We start from the raw sequence: 12,149 nt of genomic DNA, 5'->3' as shown, positions 1-12,149 counted from the left end.
CCAGATTAAGTTGCCACACCACCATCCATCACTGTTATCCAAAGCAACTTACAGTACATTTACAGTGACAATCCCCCTGGAGGAACCTGGGGTTAAATGACGAGTGGATGATTTCTAAACTAAAACTTCTGTCAGGACAAATGGGTAGTCCTGTCTCCAGACTATCGTCACTGGTTGAACCAATATCATTGTGTCAGCCTGGCCATGAATCTCATTTGAACAAGCCCTAGGCTCAAACTAGCAATTTTCAAGTTACTAGCCATCCATCCATTCATATATCTCACACACAGAACCAACAATGTTATCCGGCACTGAATGCATTTGTTTGACATGTACACTAGAGAATATAATAATGCATTTATATTAATGCATTTGGTAGATGGTACACATTTTATCATTTTATCTTATGCATTCTCTGAGAATCAAACCCCATTACTGAGACATTGTCAGTGCCACTTTTAGAGGTACATTACTACTTGACATTACAGCTATGCAACCTATTGAACAGAACAGCAATTTTGAAAACCGTGCACAAGTTTGTTGGGATCTGTAAACAAATGCTGGTTGTGTATTATGTTATTTCACATCTGAGTTGCATCAATGTTTTGGCCTCAAGGAGGAATGAAATAAAGTCTTGTTTTCATGGTTTGTTACATTAAGTGGGATGTACAGTTTTATAGTCTGACAGAATGAAAGCATCACTTTCTACAGAAAGATGTACTAAAGAGTGTTTCTTTATTTATTGCTTCTGTATTGTGTAACTCCCACTGAAACTCAAAATGCAAGAGCGAGCAAGATATCGTCTTGTAGCGCAGTATTTGAATACAGACAGAAATATGCTTCAGGTGTAGTGATGAATCATTTGTCTCAACTGTTCTCATGTTTTCTCATTATTTTTCTGTAAGCAGGAGGTGAGCAGATGAGGTGGGCGAATTCACAAATGTGTCATTATTTAGTGAGGGAGTGAGTAAGAATGGATTGTATGCGAAAAACAACCACAATTAGGAAAAGGAATTACATTATTATAGGTGTACAAAGTAAAGTTACAAAGCTTGTCCATACACCTACTCTAATATAAATATCTAAGTGTTTACCTTTGTACTTAAAAGTGATATTTATAAAATATTATCAAGTAATTTTATAGACACAGCTAAGTAATTAGTTTTGCATTAAGTAACTGAAAGTGAAGCTACCATAGAAAAGGACAGTAAAATCACTAAAAATAAAATACTAACAAATCGTACAATCAGTTTGTTCTTCAAGTATATAATTATAAATATAATGATGACTCAATTGAATTTCAGTACATACAGTGACCTCAATAGGTACAATAGTTTCTTTTCTTTTCTTTTCTTTTCTTTTCTGCCTAGATTTTATATTTAAAGTTTGTGTTGAAGTCATCCGAGTCTCTTCTGAATGAAATGTCTGTTGAGACATTGTTCAGAACAAATGATTCCAGATATGAAATGTCATGCTTTTGACAATCACTTCTCATCATTGCATTCCATTGCACAATACAGTATCCACGTTTGGAGAATGCATGTCTGCCATCAGGTTTGTCATAAAGCCTGATGCTAGTTTTCTAATACTGATCAGACATGCATTTACCATTTCAATAACTGTTTACCTTGATTACAAAACAGGCGTGATCTGAGTCAATAGATGGTCAGAAACCTTGAGGAAAATGTCTGAAAACACTGGTGGTGTCTCTTTTGATTTGTGCAGATGAATTCATCCCTCTAGTGGTAGAAATTAGCATTGGCAGCATCAGAGAATGTGAAAAACAAGTACAACAATGTGTGTAATATTCTACAGCAATGCAGATTTTTTCTTCCTTATTAGATCCAGTTGCATATATCTGTTTTATCTCATATCCAAAGCCAATAGACATCAGGTTGTGGCTGATAGATCCTTCAGCATTAATACTGATGTACAACTCAGCTGACTAATTGTACAAGGAAGAGTGGATTCGTTCTTCATATTCTTCAGCAAGGAAGATTTGTGTTTCAATGGCAACTTTACATTCTGGTGAAATGATCAACATTCATATACTGTGTTTACTTGGACTACAGCTCATTCTATAGCACATTCTGGTCATGAACATCTAAAACAACAAATCACGGTTTGTTTTGGTTTGTCAAGCCATGCATCATTGTTCCAAACCAATGTGGAAAAATATTGTTTTTAAAACTGAATACATTTCACTGTTATTACAACGGACAATAAAACATTTACGAATACATTTACATATATTTATTTATTTACTGTATTTATGTATTCATTCATTCACTCACTCACTCACTCTTATTCATTTTTTCACTCACTCTCGCTTCTTTCTTTCTTTCTTTCTTTCTTTCTTTCTTTCTTTCTTTCTATGCTAATATCCAAATTCCCTGAACACTTCTGATGCAAGTTTTGATTACATTCCAAAGAAATCATGATAATGCAGATTGGAAATTTTTAGTTCACTACTTGACTAAATCCTCTGGTCTGAGTCTTTTCTTTTTTTCTTTTTCTCTCTAAAATGAAAGCAACTGTGTTCTGGAATAGAATAGAATAGAATAGAATAGAATAGAATAGAATAGAATAGAATAGAATAATTCTTTCTTTCTTTCTTTGTGAACAAAATAATTAATAACAAGGTTTTCTCAGGCGACTAGGACATAGTCTTATTTAGAAGAATAATCCATACTCTCAAACTTTTATCTGTGAAGAATCGTTAGGGTGACCTGCTCTCTGCGGGTCAGACTCAGGGTGATTTAATTTGGTAATCGATAGATTTGTGTGAGAGCGAGTGAGTAATGCTGTGGCTTCTCTCTTTCACTCTCTCTCTGTTCTGCCCTAGAGTTTCCGCTCTGCTCTTCCAGTAAAGAACATCCTGATTGACTTACACTGACTCTTGTGGTTTAGACTTCATTCTAATGAAGAGAAGAGAGAGAGAGAGAGAGAGAGAGAGAGAGAGTTTTAGAGATAGTTGATAGAGTATACAGTAGATGCAGGTCATCTTAAAAAGAACGTGACATAGTGGTCCTGACTACTGGTCAGTTTGCATATATTATTTTTTATTCGTATTTTAAATTAGTTCTTATTTTATATTTTTAAGTTTTAGCAATGTTGTTGTTTTTTGTCATTTTAAGTTACATTAGTAACAAGCAAGTAACATTAAAATGTCAAAAAAAAGAAAGAAAGAAAAAAAACATGCCATATTATAGTAGATGCTTTACCAGTGTTTGTCTATTTATTTATTTATTTATTTTTGGCTGTGCAGTTTTTATTAATTTGTATATCAGTTTTAGAACATCAAGTTCAATTAAATGAACATACACAGACTGTGGCATACAGTGTATATATATATATATATATATATATATATATATATATATATATATATATATATATATATATATATATATATATATATATATATTATTAAATATATTTTTTTTATATTTGCAGTAATATTTAAGATTTTGGAGATTGGATCAGTTTTGAATGTCTGTCAATGCAGAGAGATGTTTTAGCAGCCAGATGATGTATTTTTGATGGTGTATCTTCCAGCAGGGGATAACAGGTCATGTTAACCAGCAAAACCCTGACCCACTGCACTGAGGCCGTGCTTCACTGGATCTGTGGATGATTCCTGAACTATTGATTGTAATAGATCAAAGATCAAAGATCAAAGATGGACAGCAGACAGAGCAGGTGCTGCCTTTGCTTTTGAAGCTGACTGTTATGATTGAAACAAGCTGTTCTCACTCTACAGGCATGCGATAATACAAGTCCAAGAACTATCTGTGTGTCACTATACAGATGCTGAATTTATACAGTTTAGAAAAAAAAAAGAATGAAAAACTGACTCATTTAAACTGGTGTTGAATGGATTTTAAAAAAATCTATATTTTTCTTACACTAACACACCATTTAGCTTCAGAAGGCCTTTTTTTTGGCTTCAAAAACGGGGCACCTTTCACTGCCATTATACAGCTTAGAAGAGCCAGGACAATTTTAAATAAAACTGAGATTGTGTTTGTCTGAAAGAGGAATGTCAGATACGCCTAGGATGCCCTGAGGGTGAGTAAATCATGGGCTAATTTTCATTTTTGGGTGAACTATCCCTTTAACTTGAAGACCAAGTTAAAAACTGAAATAAATACTATAGTAAATAAATCGCTGCCAGTTTATAAATTGATAATCAGTCAGTCAGTCAATCAATAGGCTAATTCAATCAAATAAAGATAAAAGTCAAGTAGCCCCACTAAATACTGCCATATCAAATCAATCAATCAATCAATCAAATGCATCTGGTCTGAACCATGGGGAAAAAAATACAATTCTGTGATTTTTATGGTTGCTACTAAAACATCTGCCAGACGTAAATAATTTTGCAGCCTTGTCTCAAAACTCATGGCACCCTCTGAATGGGTAACTTGCCCTCGAGCACCACCAAAGGGCTCCATCCCTGGAAATCTAGACTGACACCAGTTTCCTATTTGGCTTATTACCTGTTATTTATTTAAACACTGATCTATCTAATCTCAGTGTGAACTTGTTTTGTCTCTGCAAGCATAGCCAGTGGCTTTTATCTAATGCTGGTATGTCTGTGTTTTGACACCGCTTACTTTGGGACCTGATCGCTCTAGTTTCTGACCTTTGATTTTGTGCTCTGTTCCCTCTCAGGATTATTCTGTTGTGGATGTGTGTTTTGGACTGACCCTCTGTGCTGTCAATCCTGCCTGTTAGAGTCTGTTGTGGGATTTACAGCTTGGACTGATTCTTCATGTTCTGACCATTGCCTGTCTGTTGTTTTATGTGTTGGCGAACTCTTTTTCCCTGTGCTCTCAAGTTGTCTCGATCCAAACCAAAACCCTCAAGCCCAAGTGTTACAGCTGAAGATTTCTAGATGACAGATGCTCATCTCCATTTTGTTGTCCTTAGATGGGTTTTGATCAGCAGTACCTACAGGTGTCACAATGGTAATATTTCACAGCCTGAAAAGCTCATGAAAAACCTCCTGCAATAGCTCCTACAACAACTACTACAAATTTGATGAGAGGAGTATTTTTTGCTTCCTCTCCTTCAAACCCCTTTTGGTCTGTTACGAACAAGTTCTTCAAATCTTCAATATTTGACTCTTCAGTATTTGGTCCTTATGTACTATAAGAAAGTGCTGCTTTTACAGTGAAGGGCTTGGATTCTGTGCATAATTTCACAATTTCTGTTAGAGAAACATCTTTGCAGCTTTCCCATGAATGTGTCAATCACTGGATATATATGTCTTCTTAGAGACTTCCTTGTCGCCCAGTTTCTCTCTATGTGCACTATTTGACAAAGTAATTATGGAACTTACTTTGCCATTTTACATTTTCTCTACCTTTTTCACATGGCCTCAAACTGCTGCCACATGTCAAGCACAGCTTCAGTGAGATTCACTGCTCCATGTACAAGTATTATGTTGAAGGTTACCAGAAGACCAAAATTAAAGCTAGATCAGGTAGTGCTAGTAAGGCTCGTACTACTGAAAATGCCCATTGCTGTCTAGAACAATCTCATGAAGAAGAGTTTTGTTCCCATTTTTTTTTTTTTTTTAATTTACTTTTATTTTATTTTGTCCTTCTGAATTTCAAGCCACCTTTGGAGTACATGTGAGCCAGATATGAAAGTGTAAAGCCAGTGAAGAACAGCAACGAATCTTAAGTCTTATGAAACTGTCTCCTTTTTCCTTAGAACTTTGGTTTCATCACCTGTCACACCGAACATTTCACTTAATTTAACCACTTTCATGATTTCAGTCTGTACTATTTCTGCCAAAAAAAAAAAAAAAAAAAAAATATATATATATATATATATATATATATATATATATATATATATATATAAAATATATATATATATATATATATATATATATAAAATATATATATATATATATATATATATATATATATATATATATATATATATATCATAATCTGTTCACTTCCAAAATTCTTCTTGTTGCCTATTTGTGTCTTGGGGAAAGCCATGTTTTGAGGCTGGACTGGTGCCTCAGATCTGGTTTTAGAAATGTCTAGAAAGAAGCCTATAAAAATGGTAATCTGTTGTGCATTCAGATGCACTTATTATTAGAATGACACACAATTAGCAACAGATTTTTGAAGACATCTTCAGTGAGTATGTGACATAAATAATGAAAACAGGCATACAGTACCATCAGGAGAAGCAGTATTAGCTCCTGAAAGTGGGTGAAGAGTATCCATCTCTTCCACATAAATATTGCTGTCATCCCTAGACACAGAGAGCAAAAAGTATTTTGACTACAGATCTAGATATTTGTTTACACATTCACAGTATTAGAAAATAACTCAGGAGAGCACAGAAAATGAGTGATACTGAAATGAGAACAATACAGGAGCTTCCATGATCGAAGCCCTGAATATCCTGTATTCAAACCTATGTCACTGTCCTAACTGATCTCAACTGGTTGAGGGTGTACAGGGCTATTCTTTCTGAATCTCCTGGCTTTGAACACATGGTGTGTGAATCGTCAGGCTGACTTTCCTTCACCAGCTGGCATGGCTTTTTCATAATGGCACACGACAAACACTTTAGTTACAAATGTTACTGGAATAGTTCCCCCAAAAAATGTAAATGATAAATATTTGTGGTTTTAACTATTTCTTAATTAAACTGAATTTAATAAGTTTGCTTATTAAATAATGGCTGCACTTTATTTTGGGGACCAATTCTCACAATTAACAAACTATTAACAACAGCTTTTCAAATGACAATGAAATTTTGTGAAAATAAATCATTTGAATTAATAAGTGAAAGGCATGTACAGTGGTTGGCGCTCACAGGGGACCAATCAGTTTTCAAGAGGAGCTGGTGACACTGTGACCTGTGAATTTTACAATTGCTATGGAATCTCTGAACTATCTGTTCTGAGAATGATTCAATAAAAGATGCCTTTTACAGACTGATGCTAATGAAAATTTTGTTTGCTATTGATGTTTCATAAAGAGAAAGCTCAATTAAATTAAATGAAATATTTGAAGAGGGATTTTAATTGGTGGCTAATTAGAGTGCATAATATAACTACAATAAGACATGCACACAGACATTGTTTAAATACCATTACTGGAGGATAAGAGTATGCTCGCATTTACTCAGCTGCCATTTCTATTTGAATCAAAGATAATTAGTTTTTATCTGCTGTTTTTCTTTTTTTGTTGTTGTTGTTTCTTTCACACGCTCACACACAGGTTTTCACTTTTTATGGGGACATTCCATAGGCCTAAAGTTTTTTCTACTGAATAAACTAAAATCTACCCCTCACTCAAAACTTTCTGCATTTTTAGATTTTCAAAACATTTAATTCTGCATGATTTATAAGCTTGCTTCCTCATGGGGAGCAAAAAATGTCCCCACAAGATCAAAATTTACTGGTATTACTGTACTTATGTATGTATAAATGTATAGTAAAAGTGGTATTACTATACATTTGGTCCTCATAACGTACAGGAATACTAAGACCACACACACATACAATTCCACCAACATTCACTGAAATCCAGTTAAGAAATTGTAGTTTTAGCCTATGTTTGCCAGCCTGTACAGGCAGTAGCCAGCCACCTTATAGGTCCTGATGTGAAGCTGTAAAATCAGTTTTTTGTTCTGCATATATGACAGCAAAACAGCACAACACCACAACGTTGATTATTTTCTCTAGTGATGGGCACTGTAAAAACACTGCTTCATAAGGCTTCGGTTATTTTATCTTTCAAATCAGTGGTTCAAACTGTCAAGTCACATGATATCAGCAAACAATGTATCGTTTTGTCATACTGTTTTGATGTCCTACAATGAGAACAGACACTTTCCCTTATATATTCATATTCATTTTAACCTGAAAAAAAAAAAAAAAAAAAGTTACAATATTGAACAAACAGATTTGGATTTGGATAAAAGTGTCTGCTAAATGACTAAATGTAAATGTAAATAAACACACAAAAGTAAATAAAATGTTAATCATTGCATATTTTGCAAAGAAAGAAAGACAACATTAGTCATGTTTGCAGTGGTTTTAATTTTTTTACACATTTGGGGCCCATTTCTATGATCTCACCTAGGGCCCCATAAACCCATGGCCTGGCCCTATTTGTTAGCATTGAGGGGATCTGCATTTTAATGCCTTCTTAATAATTGACCAAATAGACTTATAGCAGATATGACGTCTTTCTATTCTGGAAAATGACTTGAAATATTTTAGATTTAAATTAATCAGGGCTTTCTAGTAGTGATGTCCAGTTCATAAACAAATTATTCTTTTGAATCAGTTCTTTTTGGTAAACTGGATGAACCACCTCACCAAATCAGACTGAATAGTATTTCTCGGACGTGTCGGACATGCAAACTTTCTGTCGAGGGTTTCCTTAATGGAGAGAAAACAAATTAACAACATGTACCAAATAAAACATTTTGGAAAGACTGATCTGATGGCAGTAGTTGAGTCAACAGTAGTGCAATAGTTGATAGTTGAGTCATTAGTTACAGTCACGTCACATGTACACTGAACTGGGGAAACAGTATTGGACTTGCTCATCTCCATAGCGAAATGATGAGCATGCTTGAATCGAGCAGTTGACTTCTTTATGGTTCCTCATGAATTATGTAAAACGATTAGCTGTTTAAGAGTGGTTTATTCATTTTATATGCTTCGGACATCTGTGTTTCAAGTCATTATTGGTTGCTTTTATAATAGCATGTATTATACAGCATGTCACATTATTGTGTGATTCGTAAACAAACTGTATATTTATTTATTTTTTAACTGGTTCACTGAAACAAACTGCCCCAAAGAACCAGTTCACAGAAATGAATCAGACTTCCCATCAATACTATCTAAAGTTTTGTTCAGTAAAATGCTCCTTCCTCGTCATAGTTTCCATCCGACTAGCAATGTCTAGTTGTAAATCACAGTTCACGGTTGTGTCCTAATAAAGGCGCAGTTGCTTATTAAAAATATGGAAGAGCTCTTCGATATATCCCATGCCAGCTTCACGTTTTCATAAGAAATCTGTATTATCATTCCAAACTCAACAGCAACAAAACTGTCTAATATCTGTGTGATGTTTTATCCTTATTTATATTTGAATTTCAGGGATAATAACTTCATCAAGGATTTTCCGCAGCTGGCCGACGGGTTAATGGTGATTCCTCTTCCGGTGGAGGAGCAGTGCCGAGGAGTTCTGTCAGAGCCTCTGCCCAACCTGCAGCTGCTCTCAGGTGAATCTCACACAAGACAGGACAACTAGGAGGAAATGCAAATTTGATTTGGTTTTAATAGATGGCACAAAAACTCACCGCGGCACTTTCCTAAACAGTATTTCATGGAAATAATTTTCCTTAAGCTGTGCCTTTAGTGAACTGTCAACTCATTGTCTCTTGTCCTCTGAGGGACTGTTGCTTTAACGGTGTCCTATTTGCACTTTCACAGTCTTTTTCCTGAGGTTCACTTATAATGTTAGAAGATAGTTTGTTTTGTAAGCAATGTTTGAGATACAATTATTAACAGAAGATGTCTGTGACTCCTTCTGGTTGAATCAGGCCCACTGATGCATACAGGGTTGGTATGTCTAGTTTTTACTAAGATGCATTAATGGTGAAAACGAACAAACCTCAAGTATGTGATTAATGATTTGAATCTAAAATGGATAGTTTGAGTCCTGGCTTTTTGCGCAGAATGGGAAAAGAGCTCTGAAACACGGATGTTACAGTGTGGGAGAGATGTGGACAAGGTTTATTTCATCCTTCTCTCACGCTCGTTCCTCACAATTTTACTGGGTCAATGATAAATCCCCTTTAAAACAGAACACGACGTGAGGAACTGACAGTAATCATACCATCAGCTCAGTGGACGGCTGCTCTCTGTCTCACTGACTCAGAGACAGAGAAACCAGTGGAGCAGAAAGCCTTCATTTCCTCCTCATATCACTTTTGATCAATTCAAGAGCTGTCCTTTCATTTATTTGTTTTTACTCCAGTTCTTTCTAATGTGGGATCTACACAAATGCGGGCTCCAATGACAAGTGGCTAATTCAATAACAGCTTGCCTTTTTTTTCCAGGAGTGAGAGTGGAGAGTTGTTAATGCTCGCTGCAGTAGTTCATATGAGAATTAAAGCATTAGAGCATCTCTCAGCATGAGATGGAAAAAAGCATGATGTGGTTGATGCGGTGCTTTGAGGGGGCTGCTGTCATCCCACACCATACAAAAAGGATAAGCAGAAAGTGTTTTTGAAAACAGGCAGGCTCAAGCTTTGTTCCCCATTGGTCCAAAGGGTCCAATCTTCATATTAACATATAACGTGAAATTCGCCATCATTGCTTATGAAACTACAGAACTTTTGAACTTTATAAACCGGTTGATATAAATGTTCGTTCACACTGAAGATGAAACTATATTAAAATCTATAAAATGTTATAATTCTGACAAATGTTAAAAATATTAACAGTGAATAAGGAACCATATGACTTTAAAGAGCACAAGAATCTAAAACGTAAAATAATATAACTGCAAAAACGTGCTAAACATGTTAGCAACATCTAGCAATAAATGCATGAATTCAGCCTCTATACGCCACTAATACGTTAAAAGGAGAGTTCTAAATAATATATTTTAAAAGAATATACTTAAGTGTGATCAGAAAACAATTTAATTTTATTTACAATTATAAGAAAAATGTCATATTTTGAACTTTATTTATTTCTTGTCTCACTTAAGAGCACAACTTGCACTTAAGAGCACAACTTTATGCAATTTCATAATTCTGTTGTCTTTGAAATATGATTAATGTGTACTGCTGAATGTACTGAGAAGCATTTATGGCAAACTAAAATACACTTTATTGTAATTTCTATTGAAACTTGCATGTCATATATTTAAACAGTATTTAAATTTATTTGTGATTACAAATTTTCGATAATGAAGTTGATGTTTAGTATATTTCAAATATATTAACTTCCAACACATCAAAAATAAGTGTTCTTTAAAGCATGACAGAAGATGATTAAAGCATGATTTAAATGTACTTTAGGAGAATCAGAAAGATTATTCGAAATAATCAGAATCAGAATCGTATCATAGTAATCATAACATCAGCTCAGTATGTACATATTGCAGTACAAACCAGATTCCAAAAAAGTTGGGACACTGTACAAATTGTGAGTAAAAAGGGAATGGAATAATTTACAAATCTCATAAGCTTATATTTTATTCACAATAGAATATAGATAACATATCAAATGTTGAAAGTGAGACATTTTGAAATGTCATGACAAATATTGGCTCATTTTGGATTTCATGAGAGCTACACATTCCAAAAAAGTTGGGACAGGTAACAATAAGAGACCGAAAAAGTTAAATGTACATATAAGGAACAGGTGGAGGAAAAATAAAAAAAAATTCTGTCTCTCAGAAGTCAAGATGGGCAGAGGATCACCAAAGAGTTTGAAGATATCATCATCTACAGTGCATAAAAACAACCAAAAATTCCACCAATGCTGCAGCGAAATATAGTGGAGCAATATCTCACAGTTTCTCAGAGAAAAATTGCAAAGAGTTTGAAGTTATCATCATCTACAGTGCATAATATGATCCAAAGATTCAGAGAATCTGGAACAATCTCTGTGTGTAAGGGTCAAGGCCGGAAAACCATACTGGATGTCCGTGATCTTCGGGCCCTTAGACGGCACTGCAACACATACAGGAATGCTACTGTAATGGAAATCACAACATGGGCTCAGGAATACTTCCAGAAAACATTGTCAGTGAACACAATCCACCGTGCCATTCGCTGTTGCCGGCTAAAACTCTATAGATCAAAAAAGAAGCCATATCTAAACATGATCCAGAAGCACAGGTGTTTTTCTCTGGGCCAAGGCTCATTTAAAATAGACTGTGGCAAAGTGGAAAACTGTTCTGTGGTCAGACGAATCAAAATTTGAAGTTATTTTTAGAAAACTGGGACGCCATGTCATCCGGACTAAAGAGGACAAGGACAACCCAAGTTGTTTATCAGTGCTCAGTTCAGAAGCCTGCATCTCTGATGGTATGGGGTTGCATGAGTGCGTGTGGCATGGACAGCTTACA

The 12,149-nt window shown here is 34.9% G+C and overlaps 1 protein-coding gene across 2 annotated transcripts in view; it reads left to right on the top strand.

Moving 5' to 3' along the window:
• The window catches only part of LOC109067613 (astrotactin-2-like), a 539,141-nt gene that overhangs the window by 416,359 nt on the left and 110,633 nt on the right, over positions 1 to 12,149 (top strand). For both annotated transcript variants that reach the window (XM_042757176.1, XM_042757175.1), the window contains one exon: positions 9,161 to 9,285. In XM_042757176.1, coding sequence (XP_042613110.1) covers positions 9,161 to 9,285 — 125 coding nt within the window. The remainder of the gene's footprint in view (positions 1 to 9,160; positions 9,286 to 12,149) is intronic.

This window comes from Cyprinus carpio, chromosome A5 (assembly GCF_018340385.1).
Source record: "Cyprinus carpio isolate SPL01 chromosome A5, ASM1834038v1, whole genome shotgun sequence".
Classification (NCBI taxonomy): domain Eukaryota; kingdom Metazoa; phylum Chordata; class Actinopteri; order Cypriniformes; family Cyprinidae; genus Cyprinus; species Cyprinus carpio.
Note: the sequence above shows the minus strand (reverse complement) of the source record. Positions and strands in the feature narration are given on the sequence as shown.